The following is a 16145-nucleotide window of genomic DNA, read 5'->3' as shown; positions in this document are numbered from 1 at the left end:
GTCCACCCTACCCCCCTCTGGACCATGGGAGATCCAGCCTTCTGCTCCAGGTCCACCCTACCCCCCTCTGGACCATGGGAGATCCAGCCTTCTGCTCGCATGCCCCTCACCTCTGGAATTCCCTCCCTGATGACCTTATAAGTGCCCTATCTACTTATGCTTTTAAAACAGGCCTTGAAATATTTTTTAACACCAGACCTTCCTTAAAGTCTTTTAAAATCTTTTAAAAAAAGATCCTCACCTTTTTCTTGCTTTGCTGTAAAGTGTTATGATATCTGCCATCGCAAATTAGAAGCACTATATTAATTGTTATTAATAACAATTATTATTATTATTATTATTATTATTATTATTATTATTATTATTGTTGTTGTTGTTGTTGTAATTATTATTATTATTATTATTATTGTTATTAGTAGTAGTAGCAGTATTAGTGTTAGTATTATTATGATTATTATTATTATCATCATCATCATCATCAGAGAGTGGAACAGGAGAAAGTTGTCTTCATCAGTGTACAGTATAGTAGCAGTGAAAAGAGAGGTAATTGGAGGAGATGACAGATCCAAGAGAGTTTGGTGTACAGAGATGACCAAGGACCAAACTCCGGGGGCACCTGTAGAGAAGTTATGCATTTTAGTAAGATTTATGCATAAACTTAACAAAACAAGTCTCACAGAAATATATGCAAATATAAACTTTTTAACTGCACATACACTGAAACTACTCCAGTGAACATACAGTACAGTAACCAGGGCAGTGTTTAGCTTCACAAATGCATGTGAAGGTCAATGTAAAGCATATTATTGACAAAAAGTATTTTTATGGTTTCTTTTGTGCCCAACATCAGACCCACAGTTTGGGACCGATGGTTTATACTGGGCCCGTTCCAATTTAAACGGCAATCTTCAGTTAGACTAGAAAAGCCTGTATTACAATAGTAGTACAATATTCAATAATGGGCCAAAATAAATAACATTTAAATAGCCTGTTACACCAGTCTGAACCAGTCAACCCTATTGTCGGGGGTGGGTAGGATTCGCTTTGTTTTTCTTGCTTGTTACTATAGTAACAGGTGACAGGTGAATGCTAGACCTTGGAAAACCAGGAAGTGGCAGGTAACACCGAAGGCGTTAAAGAATATGAACGCAGAAAGAAATACAATCAGACCAAGAATGGTCGTTTGGAAATATTACGAATTACCGTTGAACCTCAGTTAACCTTAGACAATTCACTTCGTGAGCAAAATGATTCCTAAAAGTTCCGTTCGATATGAAAGATTGCGAACTGAATACTACGAAGAACCGTGCACTGACCAAGGAAACCCTGAAGATGATGAAGAAGTGACCGTTTTTATTGCACAGTAAGAACATAAAGATCTACTTCATGATGTTCAAAAATTAACATTCAGATATATAGCAGCCTAGTGAAAATCAAACCTTGCTTGTTAGTCAACTCGTTAGTTCAACTTTGGTTTCGTTTGCTTTGTATTGCTGGAGAACAAATATCTGTTTGGGTGACCTTGGGACGCTAACGCAATTGAGCCGGTGAGATTTAAAAGATTTTTGCTTGCGAAAGACAGAATTGCAGGGGTGTGACAAATCGCATTTAGTGGCTTATTGCTGGTGATTCGACGTGGGTGTGCATTACGCTATTCCCAAGACAGTTCAGATAAAATTCCTTGGACAAAATTAGAGGAAAGGATAGGATAATATTGTTGGTCGGTACTTTATGACAACCTTTGTCATACTTCTGGATATGCGGTAGCCTAGACCAACGCGCGCTCAGTTGCAGTTTATTGTAATGTAGCCTACATGCTTGACATACATTGGATCTGTAGCCTACTTTTTATTGTAACAATCCTGTATAGTGGTTACCCAACTGTACATGTCCGTGGGTTGCAGGTGTGATAGCACTTGTTTCGTGTTTTGTTGCGCGTCGGTTGAAGTTGCATGCCGATCGTTCCCAAAGAACAAATGTAGACTCCTGTATCCATTTAACCGGTAGGGTACTGTTCAAAACAAAGAGACAAAGTGGAATGAGAACTATCTGGTTGCAGCGGTGTCATGTAAGGTGAATGGAGGACTACATAATATTGGTCTGCATTTAAACAAACAAATAAATGAGAGCGTTGGAGTAGCCTTATCTACATGTCTTACTCTTTGTTGATTAAAGGCATGAAATGGATTATAAACGTATTCAGTGAAATGTATTTGAACATGGAATTAGTATTTTTCAAAGCGGTTCCTTTATGATAAATACATAAGCTAAGCTATTATATTTATGATTTGAAAGGTTGTTGCAATATATAAAATATATCAGTCCTGTATGTTTTAGGGTGCATTCAAAGGCTGTCAGATCTGCATCTCTCCCATCCTGTATCTTGTTGTGCCTTGTTGTCTTTGATATTTATTTTTGATCTTGAAAGTGAGCTATATGTCTATGATACCATATACTTAATAATAATATGTATTCAATTAGTTTTGCTATTGATTTCTAAAATGAATGAATTGATTTATTTATTGTTGGTTAAGTCAGGATTTTTCAGTCTGGCTTGACATCTTCCTGGCCTGAATACCTTGACACATGAATTGCAAATTGAAGAAAGGGGCCGCAGTATTCTCACTGTCTTTCATGTTGGGGATAATTCCATGAAGAACGGCACCAAAAAGCTTGGCGTTAATGGAGTCTGTCCCAATGTCCCTCTCTGATGTGTGCCACTTAGCTTTCTGCTGTCAGTACTTCAAAAGCACCTTTGCAGAGCCCAGGGTAGACCAGAGAGATGGCGCATTGGTGAGATATTCTGGTATACAGATGAATTCGGCACCACATCACAAAGAAAGATTGAAATCTGTAGAGTGACATTTCCATCCCCCCGAATTGCAATGAATTCTTCCTCCTGGTCTTTTCTGCTTTCTCTTTTATTGATTCGCTCAGTCTGTCCCTCTGTACTTTTTTTTATCACCTTGCTTGAAAATCCCTCGTGTGATGGTATTTATGAGCTGCGATATATCATGGCTTTAATAATAAAAAAATAAAACCGTTCTCGCGCAGGACTTTGGGTCGGGAGCACAGAGTCAGGCGGCGGAGCAGGTGTATGCGGCTGTCTGTGGCCCTCCTGCTGCTCCTATTGGCCCTCGGGTTCGTGGTCTGCGAGTGGCGCGGGTGCCTGTGTGACGAGAGCGCACCCGCGGGAAGCTCAGCCGCCCCAGGGAATTCTGGGACGGCTCAGGAGCAGAAGGGACACGGTCACCACCACGATGACGACCACCAGGAAGGCGAGGACCACGATAACCATGGAGACGAAGAACATCACGAACATAAGCATCCAAATGCTCTCTTTCATCATGGCGTTGTCATTACTGACTCAGGTAAGACTCATACTGTACCTACTGTGTGTACTGTGTACAGTATGTGTGTTTTTTCAGACGATTCTGGTGGAATTGTACAATATCGGCCAGGGATCATCACATCATGGTCCTTGAGGGCCCGAGAACTGCTGATTTACCACCCTCTCTTTACCTGGGAGTCAGCGGAGCCTGTCTGGCCAATAAGTATCAATAATTGTTCATTTCACCGGAGAAAAGAAAACCAGGGCTTTGGATTCGAGGGCCAGATTTGATGATCCCTGGCATAGACTGTATGTACAGTATGGATATAGCCTACATTTTCCTCGATATTCAACAGGTGCTAATAAGAGATCATTTGCACTTTTATAATCAGAGTTGTAATATGTTTTGTTCCTGACGTGTTTTGTTTCAGCGATATGCTCTAAGATTGGCAGGGGAATTCTTGAAAGAGGCGGGAATGCTGTCGATGCCGGGCTAGCATCCCTGCTTTGCCTGGGAGTGGTTCACCCGCACACTACAGGTGTAGGTGAGAACCCTCACCTCTCTGTGTCCTTTACACAGGTGCAACCCTGCTTCTGGAGTGCCAGGGCCGTTTCTGGTTTTTGTTCCATCTGAGCTCGATCACAAGAGTCTGATTGGTGATTACATCTGAGGCTGAATATTCTGAATGGCGAAACACTGAGTGTGCTCATTAAACCTGATTAATTACAACTAATTAAACAGAATCTAGTTATGTAGTGTCGGTTTGGGTGGAGAAAAAACCAGGACCATCTCTGGCACTCCAGGACCGGGGTTACCTACCCTGGTCTAGTGTGTGTTTATGCCTTCACATTGTAAAAAATTGTGTGAACTACACAGAACAAGTGAACTATAAATGAGTAGAATTGTCACACTGCATGAATGAATGCTTCAAATGCTTCATGAATAAGCTAAATACAACATTTATATCACAAATTATACATTAAAAACTCAAATATTCACTCATAAATATTAGTATATGAATATATATTATTAGTATAAACCATAACATTGCAATATATGAGGGGGATGGTGCATTCATAGTTTTCTTCTTGTTATATCCTTTTAACTTTTTTTGGAAGGGATGAATTACAATGAAGTGCATAAAATGCAATGCACTTAAAATGTTAGAAATGAATTAAGGCTGAAGAAATGTGCTTTAGTGTGCCTGAGGAATCTCAGTATAAAAGGATTAGGATCATCTTTATCTCTTAAGCCATGAAAGTATGTGTCAGGGGTCAAAGTTAAAGCTTGCATTGACTCATTTTAAGAAATGTTTTTACTCTTTTTAATCTTTGTAATGCAAGATCAAATCCATTATGTTAAAACGCTACATGTATTCACTTTACATGAATATTTTAGATCAAGAAAGAAAAATGTCGTCTTAATAGCAATAACCAATTAGCTCTATAATCGTCCCATGGAAGGTCATTAAGTGACAATAAATGGTATTAATACACAGATGAATTATTGATTGTGATGATGAATGTTTGTTAATCTGTATCAGTACCAAAAATAGAAGGAACTAATTGAAAAAAAAGCATAAAGTTATGCTCCATTGTTAAATGAATGCGCACTGCACGGGCCAATAACTATGTTAAAATTGTGATTTGTAAAACAAATATTTTTGTTGGAATTGACAAGGGCCTTGATTTATTTCTGAAATACAGAACATGAAAAAAATGTTGTTGTTTTTCTCACAGGTGGAGTATTTTCGGCTATTCTTCATAACCGCACGTCGGGAAAGCACAGAGCGATACGCTCCGTCTCCCCCGCCGGTCCTCCATCCGCGCACGGCGTTCCCGCCGCTCTCCAGGGCGTCCGGGAGCTCCACCGGCTCTTCGGCTGCTGCGGGTGGGAGACGTTATTCTCCGGGGCCGTGAAACTGGCCGCGGACGGGTTCAGCGTGGACCGGTCGCTCGCCGAGGCGCTGCGGAGGAACCGGGAGGAAGTGCTCCGGTCCTCCCTGTGCCAGCTGTTCTGTGATGGGAAAAACGCTGTCAAAGCTCTGGGATCCACGGTGGCCAATCAGAAGTTAGCTGAGCTTTTGCAGTTTGTCAGCCTGAACCGTTCCCGTATCCCAGAAGGCCTGGCGCTGAAATTGGCCGCAGATCTGCCCCCGACGGAGAGGCAGGGGTTTGTCGAGAGTGTCCAGGGGTGCGGGGTGGAAATTGATGAGCCTCTTATCATAGAAGAAGAAGAATACAGTGTCTATGCAGCAACTTCCCCGCTATCCAGTAAGATCTTATCAGATGTCTTAGGTAAGATAAAGGAGCAGGACCTATCCCCTTGGAAAAATGCAGATCTGAACAGCAGTGCCTCTGCATATATCAGTCTCTTAACTGCAGCTGAACTGATATATAACGACAGTCTGGCCAAGGAGAACCGCAGTGTTGGAGATTTGCTGGCGCTGAATCCAGTGGGCAGCCATGTTGGGGTGCTGGACAGTGCTGGTAATGCGTTAGTTATCTCTTCCTCACTAAACAGCCTGTTTGGATCAAAGAAACTGCTCCCCTCCACCGGAGTCATTCTGAGCGATGTGAGTCCACATCCCGTTGAGAATGCGCTCTTCTGGAGCTGCCCGCTAATCCTGAAACTCAAACAGGATGATGCTGATGATGACACTAATAATGACCACCATCACCATGATGATGCAGATGATGACACTAATAATGACCACCAGCACCATGATGGTGCAGATGATGAAGCTAATAATGACCACCATCACCATGATGATGGCGATGATGATGATCATAATGACCACCATCATCATGATGATGGCGATGATGACACTAATAATGACCACCATCACCATGATCATGATGATGATGATGATGATGATGAAGAGCTGCTGGCTGTGGGAGTCACAGGCGGGCTGTCCGCCCCGTTTCTCGCCGCCCAAATCATCCTCAGCATAGTCCGCGGCGGGAAGTCGGCCCATGATGCGGTGACCGGCCCCCTGCTCCGCCCGGAAGCGGGCGCTCCCGGGTCGTTATCGGGGTGCATCTCCACGGTGACCAAAGGGTCCAACGCATCCCGGCTGCTGCCAGACAGGCAGGGGGGGGCGGCGGTCAGGGCCGGTTGTCCTGACAACACGCTGGCGCTGATTCTCCAGGCGCGTTCGGGGCACGTGGGGGCGTACGGCGCCCCCGCAGACGGGGCTCACACTGATGGGTACTGAGGGGCACCGCGGGCCGACACACTGCCCAAAATCAGGCCACAGCGGTGGACCATCTGTCCTACACCACTGTCAGTCCCAAGCCCAATATGAAGTGGCTCTAAATCCCACACCGTTTTGCTTTGGCTGAGACACCAAAATGTACAAATTCATTATTAATCCAATGGCAATACTTGGGTCCTGTACAAACACAGTCTCTGTGGGCCCCCTTCAAACTGTAGCCCAAAACAAATTTTGGTTACACTTTATCTTACAGCCTGTTAATTACCCAGTATTCACAGTAAATACACAGCTACTTGTGTAATTATTAGGTAACTACTTTGATTTTAGTGGTAAGTACTTTACTCAGTGAGTCAGTACAAGTCAGTATGTACCATATGTACATAAGTACATTTTACAGCCCGTTTCATAGTACTTACCTCTGACATCAAAATAGTTACCTAATAAGGACTTGGTATTTAGCCAGTAAATACTAGGTCATTAACGGGCAGCAAAATAAGATATTGATTAGTAGAATCATAATTATGTTGTTATGCTGGGTTACAACAAAAGCCTGCGCCCGCACTGGCCCTTTTGGGATAAAATTGGGCACCGCTGCAGTAGGAACTTTAGCTAGTTGTATTGTGTTTACCATGGTGTTGGTTACTCTGGGGTTTAGGCTAATTTGGAGCTCCTCTGGCAGGTGCCCTCAGATTGCTGTTGGGCAGGTATGGCTGGTCTGACGTGTCTCCACCTCGATGTGTGGCATACCAAAGACAGGGCAAAGTCCACAGTTCAGTTTTATGAATAGGGAGCTTGCAAAACATCATGTGCAAAAGGTAGTGACAGGTCAGACCAGTTGCCCCTGGTTAAGGACAAAGAGTGCTGCTGTCACATGGAATAGATGCCTAAATTGTGCTTTTGGCATGGCCAAAACCATATGTTTACATGTTGAACTTGATCAAATCTTTATATCTTAGATAATGTTACTCAGTGAATGCTGTGATGAATACTGAATAGTGATCCTTATCCTAACTTATTTAACATGTCTTTCTTTGAGGAAATTTGAACAGAAAAAAATGTCATGTCCGTATTAAACTAACTTGCGCTGAAAGATTCGGACAGAAAAGTAAATGTTTATCTTTATTCTAAACATTTTGGATCTTACGGTCAGGCACAAAACATGATTGTTTATATTTATTGTAATAAATGACCTATGGAAATGACTGCCAAACAACTGTTGTTCAGAAATGAAATGTCTAGATCTCTGTCGGGATCTCAAGCTTCTGTGCGTTTGTATATATTAATGTCTGAGCTGGGATTCCTCAGCTAAAACAAGATCTGATTGTTATTATTAAATTGTTATTATGCTAAAATATGAAGAAAGGGGTTACACAGAGGTGAATATTTGTGTGACTCTCAGTTACTGAAATAAGATCGGCAGACAATATTATTAACCCAACAAAAGTGTAGGTGTTGTTTCGTGATGTAGCTGTTAATTTTTTAAAATCATTTTAGCAGTTCCTGATGTGACTACTGAATGTTATTTATTAAATTACAATGCGGGGAGGGGAGAGCTTGATAAATCGCAGTTGTGTTTGGGGGAGAGTTTTTGGTAATTCACAGTTCTGCTTCAAGAGAGGGATTTTTCTTAATAAATCACATTTCAGCTGACTGCGATTGTTCTTAATAAATCACAATCTGTTTTTTTTTTCCACCATAGAAAATGCAAGATAGTGGAATACTCTCTGGCTGACAGACATCACAATTTCAGAAAGAACTGCCTGGGCTTCTTTGTAGCCTCCGTCTTTGTTGTGATTTGCAGCTTTCAGGTGCTGACTGTACGGTTTCCCAGCATCCTTTGCATATCTGTTCTCCAGCCTGTTTAACTCAGGGAGGTGCTCAGCCTTGTCTACGGGTCTGATTATTTGTTGATATTGTTTCATGGTGTCGTTATTTTGTTATATATAGCCCTTGAAACCTGGGTACACGGAATTCTAACAATAAATGTAAAATGATATAAACAAAAGCCCGTGGAATGTTTGTTTTTTGATTTATGCATTTGCGGTTGTTGTTTTTAAGCCTGAGCAGATTTCAGTTCCCTGCTGTTACAGAGGGAAGATATATATATATCTCTGTTTCTTGCTGTAGAGAAATAAACAAATTGGCCCACCTGAGGTGTTATATGTCAGAGGGACCCCCAGTGTACTTCATTACGTCTCGCTAAACCGTGGAGTCTGCACTTCTGTCATGTTTAGTGTCACAGAACACTTTTGGGCTCTCACCCTGGTGGACTCTTTGCACACCGTCGTAAGTGGATATTATTTTTTAGGCCAGACCATTATGTAAATCCCAGCACCCTGAATGGCGATTAAGAAGATTAACGGTGACTAGCAATGCGATTGTGCTACTGTTTTTTGTAGTCAGCGATGAGGGATGCCCCTTTTAAAGGCCATTTCTGTCCTTGTACACGCTGCATTTTCTTTATTATTAATGCTAAACTTCCCATAAACCACGGAGGAGCTTCAAGAGAGCGTCCTGGCCCATCTCTCCCTCAGAAAAGGGCAGACCTGTTGTCTCACAAGAAGGAGCTTCCAGGAGTCCTGTCTGGCTGGATCCTCCCATGTTCTCCCCGTGTTCGCGTAGCTTTCCTCCAGGACCTCCGCTTTCCTCCCACAGTCCAAAGACCTGCACTGTATGTCAGGTTAGGTGTGCTCCTGCCGTTGCCCTTGACCAGGACCCTGACCTCAGAACTGGAGTTGGTCCCCGGGTGCTGCACTGTGGCTGCCCACTGCTCCTAAGTAGCTAGGATGGGTCGAATGCGGAGGACACATTACCCCACAGGGTTCAATAAAAGTTTGAAAAACTGGTGGACTAGCATAAGTGCTGTCATTGGGTTTCTATAGCGTGAGACTGCTAAACAATCTGAATGTCTTTGAGTTAAACGTTTGGCCGCTCTCCCCCCTTTTGAAATGCGCGATGGCAGGGCTGTCAGCCTCCACTCACGCTGATGAGCTCTCTCAAGTCCGCCGGCTTCAAAAAGCGCATCAATGAAGCTAAAAGATGACACTTTGATTATAGGAGTAACAGATCGCTAAACGCAGCTGTACAGCTAAATTGTAACATAGGTTTCAGAAAGTAATGTTTCTGCTCTTTTTTTAAGGGCTCAGAAATTATTTTCAGAAGCATTTCACTTTTACGGCGTACATCCCCGCTTTTTTTAGCTTTATAACTTTTTAACGATACATCCCTGCTGCACACTTTCAAAACACCTTGAAGACTTTAAAGACGAAGAAGAAAAAAAAAGGAATCAAACTTAACGTTTATTGAAAGTGACCTTACAGGCAGAATGTCAGAGCTAGACACTGCTAACAGTAGGCAAGCCAGGATACGTTCCTCTCTGCAAAAAGGCACTCTCAGTCTGCACTAATATCAGCAGTGAAAGGCAATTCCTCTGTTGACCTTTTAACTCTGCGACGAGGATCATTCCGGGCAGATGAGAATGAGTAATATTCTGCGGTATGCTGAAGCATTTTTCAACTTGGCCTCAGACTGGAATATCGGCCTCAATTTTTTACACAATTTTTTAAAACCTTTTTACAATAAGCTGCTTGCAGCTCCCTTCACTGTAAAAAAGAGAGGTGTATTCTCTGTTAACTTGGATCTCTCTGGTCTTTCAGCCCAGTATCATGAGACAAAATAAAGCGATGAATTTGATTGGGACACAGCAAAGAGGGATCAGAGAACAGTGGGATATTTGTGATTAGAGGTTTGTGTGTGTGAGAGAATGAGAGACAGTGAGTGAGAGAGATTGTCTGCATGCGTGTGACACTTTATGTGTGTGTGTGTGTGTGTGTGTGTGTAGTATGATGATGCCCAGTCAATATCAGTTTCATATAAAGGTTGGATGGTTGACCTGCAACAGAAGAAAACATAGATCTAAGGGGGGGGGGGATGGTTGACCTGTAACAGAAGAAAACATAGATCTAAGGGGGGGGGGGGGGGGGCGACTTCACTGCTGCTGCAACCCTCTGCGTGCCCTCTGTAGGACTGGGTTACACCAGCTGTACTTCAGTTCAGTTGTAGCCTAGTTAGCTATAACTTTAAATCCCACTAATACTCTTGATTTATGTTATTAATTTAATGTTATTAAAGTGACACAATGGAAATAAGCTATATCCTATAGCCTAACTAGCTAACAGTCCTATAGCCTACACCTACACTCAGCAGGTGTAATCACACAATCACTAAAAATAAAACATGTTCTGCACACAGCGTAATATCTAAGTAACACCATGGCATTTTGCAACTTGGTAATCAAGTAGAGGTTTCATTTATAGATATGATATTTCAGTAGTGATCCAGCTAGCCAACTAGCTATGATGCCAAGTGGAAGATGGCAGCCAACAGAGATTGGAATCAGCCCCACGTCTCTTCAGAAGCCGTGTTCTTCTATTCTTTTCCACCATACATGAGAAAAATTGGATTGTGAGTTGCCAGTAGATGTCTTCCTTTCAGAAGTAAAATCTAGGCACCAGATCACATATGAGAGTATGCAAGGACATTTGTAATAACATCGAAAGCAATATACATAACCTGCTTTCCTGTGTAACTATCACATGTAACAGAGTGCACATGGAAGCAAAGGTAAAATGGCTGCCAAGCTCACTTTTTACTGCATAAATAATCTCTGAATAGGTGTTAACCCAGGGGCACAGACAGTGATTAATTTAAGGCAAAGGAAAACTGACATGATATTCCTTTAAAGTTTTTGCTTTGTAAAGCCTGAGATGTGTTAGAGATGTAATGGAGCCCCAGTGCCCAGGACTGGTGCTGATGATGCTGGGTGTTAAATCTTTTTTCTCATTTCACATTGAAGGGCGCCTCAAACACTTTCAACATTTAGATGGCTCATTCGTTCCTCAATTTTCCATCGCCACAGTCCTGGTCGCCCACTTTCGACATCATTTACAACACTCCTTTAAAAGTCCCCCGCTACGCCTGCAGGCACCATCACTTTTTAGGAAATATAGAAAAAAGGAAAATAATGTTCTCGCTCAGGTTGGTATTATACTTTGGATGAATTGGCTAAAGGCACAAGTGTTACGGATGGATCGATTTTCTACATCCGTTTACAGTCCCTGCTGATTCCGCCTACCCTGAATTGACAGGTAAATACTTCAGAGAAGTATCGGTCGGTTCTTCCCCCAGCACTTGGATTTTGACTCAAAATGAGGTCTTTACAGGGCGGCACGGATGGTGCAGTGGGTAGCACTGCCGCCTCACAGCAAGGAGGTCCTGGGTTGGAATCCCGGTCGGCCGGGGCCTCTCTGTGTGGAGTTTGCATGTTCTCCCCGTGTTTGCTTGGGTTTCCTCCGGGTACTCCGGTTTCCTCCCACAGTCCAAAGATATGCAGGTTAGGCTGATTGGAGAGTCTAAATTGCCCATAGGTATGAGTGTGTGAATGAATAGTGTGCGTGCCCTGCGATGGACTGGCGATCTGTCCAGGGTGTATTCCTGCCTTTCGCCCAATGTATGCTGGGATAGGCTCCAGCCCCCCTGTGACCCTGTTCAGGATAAGCGGGTTAGGATAATGAATGAATGAATGAATTTGGTCTTTACCTCCTGCTTGGGATGTGTGGTTTAACACCTGGCCTGTCTCATCTCCATAATTTCTTATGGAAAGCACAAATGTGAAAAAATTTCAGATCCATCGCTTCTTTCCCTCCACGGTCCACCAGATGAGTTGAGAGACACAGTTGATTTTGCAATGTGCAAATGGCAGTGCAAATACTGAATTGCGTGTCAGTATTCTTGGACACTTTTTCCAATAACTAAGTTACAGCTACACAATGTGCTTTAATTAACACCTTTCATTCACCCATTCACACACACACAACACACACCAATGGTGAAAAGCAGTCATACAAGGTGACAACCAGCTTGTTGGGAGCTATTAGAAGCTGTGTGTCTTGCTCAAGGTCACTTCAACACTTTTTTGCCCCGAGATCAAACTGGAAACCCTCTGATTGGCCGACGACCAGCCAACCCCCGGTGCTAATGTCACCTCGTTGATCGATACCACAGGTGTCAGAATCCAGTCCTGGATGGCAGTGTCTGCTGGTTGTGTGTGTTTCAGCTCCAGTCATTCACGTGTGTTCTTGGTTCGCTAAACTGCCACTCCTCTCCAGGTCATGCAGGGCACAGTATGCTCCAACCAATGCCCTACACCGATTATACACACTATTGTCCATTCAGGGTACATTTGGGAAATGTGTTCCTTAAAGAACAAAAATGTACTGCCACTGTACCTTTATTTCTGAGAGCATACTCTGTAACCCAGGGGAAAATATATATACCACCCCCCTCCCCCAAATAATTTCTACCATCCCTTTTTTATCTTCGGTAGTCATGAAGCAATGAGAATGTAGTTATTGTGGAAGAAAGGTCAGCAAAGTGAGATGCTCAGTCCTTTTGTAATTAAAATGTTAAATCGCCGGTCACAACGGCGGAGGAAGTTCACGGCGACCACAATCCATTCTTCAGCCGTGATGTTACTGAAATCCGTTAACGGCCCCGTCAGGGTTCGAATCTGTCTGATTTTCTGATTAACACTCTCCCGAGTGCACACGCTGTGGAAAGTAAATCACAACCGAGCGTAAAATGACTGCATAACTCAAAAAGAAATCTCAGCTGAAGGCCTTTGGACATGCAATTGCCTCTTGATGTATCAGCACAGATATTCTATACGCCGGCTGGATGTTCAACTCATGTAATCACCTCCTTCTCCACACATCCTTGGCTCTGTGGTCCTCATCTGCAACCAGATTTTCTGCTGCTGCCTGTGTGGCAGTGCTGGCGGCGGGTGTTCTGTTATACACCCCTTTGCAAATACTGTGCAGAGAACAAAACGTGAAAGGCGTAAAAGGTTAGGCGTCATCTGTTAGATCTTCTTTGCTTTTACACAGACGTGCTTGCTTTCACCCTGCCGGCTGAGCCTTGAGCTTTGAGAGCCTGAGTGCTTCCAATTAACAGTTGTGTCTAAGCTTCTCGAAAAATATAAACGCTGCTTTCATTTTAGAAACACATTAACTGCGGCCTTTTGAATCTTGCCGAAATGCTAAATTTTCCTAAAAGCTGTTTTTCCCCAAAAGACAATTCAAATTACTGCTCTATCACAGCACTTTAGATCACACCGCCAAGTAAAACACCTGCACAAAATATAGGCCACGCTCATGCCTAGTAGTAATGATTTTATTAACGTTTCATGTAAAAAGTTGCAGTTCATGTTCAGTGCAGTTATCCAGCTAACTCAGTAATACTGCTTTGTATTGTAGTAATACTGTAGGTCTAATTGCCAATCATTTTAAGTAGAGAAGGGGCTCATCTCTCAATGACGACAAAACGGATAACATGGGGGAGCTGTGCATGTGATTCAGAGGGATGTGTAAACTGGGGGAGCTCTGTATGTGATTCAGAGGGATGTGTAAACTGGTAGAGCCCTGTATGTGATTCAGAGGGATGTGTAAACTGGTAGAGCCCTGTATGTGATTCAGAGGGATGTGTAAACTGGTAGAGCCCTGTATGTAATTCAGAGGGATGTGTAAACTGGTAGAGCTGAGTATGTCATGGAACGGAAGGAATGGATGAGACAGTAATCTCTGGAACCCCAGCCATCTTCACTGGATGAGGCCTGGGGTTCTCAACCCTGATCCTGGAGGGCTTGAAATCAGCAACCAGTTCAGAACCAGGAAACCAGGTGAGGAGAGTTAACAGTGCAGTAAACTGCTTTCACCGATAAATGAACTGAGTAACAACAAAGGCCCGGGCCCTGTTCCACAAAGCAGGATTAGTTAGCTGGCTAAATAACCTGGAACAGCTTCAATCCTTTACTTCAGTCTGTGTTCCAGATTTATGATGGTTCCGGGCTATACCTAGTGCACTTATTGAAATAACTCAGTAGTCCTTGAGCCTGTTCCACAAAGCAGGATTACTGAGTTAGCTGGATAACTGCAATGAGTAAAACCCAGAACAGCTGTTTTACTTCAGTCTGTGTTCCAGTTTTGTGCGGGTTCCGGGTTATACTTAGTGCACTCCAGCTAACTCAGTAATCCAGCGTTGTGGAACAGGCCCCTGCAGTCTTGCGGATGTGGAAGTTCTCACATTTCTCTGTTAAATGCAGGAATGTTTCAGCGCCAGCGGCAGACACATTGAGATGTGGTGCCCACACGCGGCTGCGGTTGACTCCAGGCGTGTTGGATGCGAGAGAGAGACAGAGATTACCTTTAGAGGGAGGCACAGCCATGTCTGGAAGGCTTTGAGACTGTCAGTACACCGGAGCCGGGCTGTCACCGCCGCGCGCCGTGTCCTTTGACGTTACCTCGGCGCGGAGAAAGCTGCTCTTTGAAGAATTTCTGAGTGTCTCGGAGTCGCAAATTGACGTCTTTCTTAATGCGAAAACAAAAGAGAGCGGCTTTGGAAAGGGTAAAAAAGGAACGGGTTTATTTGCTGTGCATCCACTGCCGTTGCTCTGATATTGGATTGCTCTTGTAGGAAAAAGCTAATCAAGTCCTTCTTTCGGGTCTGCAAGAAAGCAGCACTACCCTCCATTAATCAGTAACTATACACATACTACACACCTGCAGAAGCAGCACATCGCAATCCAATAACTCAAACCAACCACAGAACATAACATGTCTTTACTTACACATAGTGATGCTTATAGATTTATACATATATTTATAAAATTGTACAATATCACATTTCTGTGTCTCAGTGCAAAAGATATATTTAAAAAAAGAAAAGCCGTGCCCTTGTTAAGACTCTTTTCCAAATCAGATTGAACATTTGGTCTTTACGGAAATCACAAACAAATAAATAAATTACGTTAACAATTTTACAGTCGCCGTCAATTAGCAGCAGTGTTTCGCTTAAGATTAAAAAGTACAGTAGGTACAAACCATAGTGTCTTACTGTACATACACAAGTCATGATAATAAAGATACTAACAATAATACTGTCATAATAATAATAATAACAATAATAACAGAAGTAATAATGATAAATATAATAATAAAACTCCAGTGTTTGTTTGAAATATTTACAAGTTCTCTGGCTTATTTTTCCATTTCGTTTCAGTGTAAAAGAAGGCAAGTGGAAGGTCCGTCAAGCCGAGAGTATCAACTGGTGCAGATGCTGTTGATGGTGACGATGCCGGGGTCCACCAATCCCATCTCCTCGTGCTCGTTGACGCACAGCTGGTAGCCGCACCCCCTGCGGCCCTTCAGGGGCGTGACCTTGCGGTCGGCCTTGGCGCGGGGCGGGAGCAGGAAGCCCACGCTGCCCGCGATGAGCATGTGCCAGATGCTGTGGATGTAGAAGTAGTTCTCCTCCGTCTCCACGAAGGCGTACAGCGCCACGGCCGAGCTGGCGATCATGGTGCCGGGGAACAGGAAGAAGACCCAGCGCTTCCAGGTGGGAGGGTAGCAGCGTCGACGACGGACGGTGCGGACGGTCTGGGGAGGGGGAGAGACACGCCGTCAGAGCCAGGGGATAACAGCCCTGCTGCAAACTCCGGCCATGACCGGCTGCAAATCACCAGCTACCAGCTGTTTCTAAGC

General features: G+C 43.5%; 2 protein-coding genes across 2 annotated transcripts in view; one reads left to right on the top strand and one right to left on the bottom strand.

Moving 5' to 3' along the window:
- The first annotated feature begins 1111 nt into the window (after window positions 1–1111).
- si:ch73-337l15.2 (glutathione hydrolase 6) lies at window positions 1112–8554 on the top strand. Its single transcript, XM_061261327.1, has 4 exons — window positions 1112–1363; window positions 3055–3371; window positions 3763–3876; window positions 5072–8554. The coding sequence occupies exons 1-4, from the start codon at window positions 1248–1250 to the stop codon at window positions 6547–6549; spliced, it is 2025 nt and encodes a 674-aa protein (XP_061117311.1). The 5' UTR covers window positions 1112–1247; the 3' UTR covers window positions 6550–8554.
- Window positions 8555–15010: 6456 nt separating this feature from the next.
- tmem8b (transmembrane protein 8B) overlaps window positions 15011–16145 on the bottom strand; it is a 133652-nt gene continuing 132517 nt past the window's right edge. The window contains 1 exon segment of the mRNA XM_061261496.1: window positions 15011–16040. Coding sequence (XP_061117480.1) covers window positions 15705–16040 — 336 coding nt within the window. The 3' untranslated portion in view covers window positions 15011–15704.

The sequence above is a fragment of the Conger conger genome, chromosome 11 (genome assembly GCF_963514075.1).
Source record: "Conger conger chromosome 11, fConCon1.1, whole genome shotgun sequence".
Taxonomy (NCBI): domain Eukaryota; kingdom Metazoa; phylum Chordata; class Actinopteri; order Anguilliformes; family Congridae; genus Conger; species Conger conger.
Note: the sequence above shows the minus strand (reverse complement) of the source record. Positions and strands in the feature narration are given on the sequence as shown.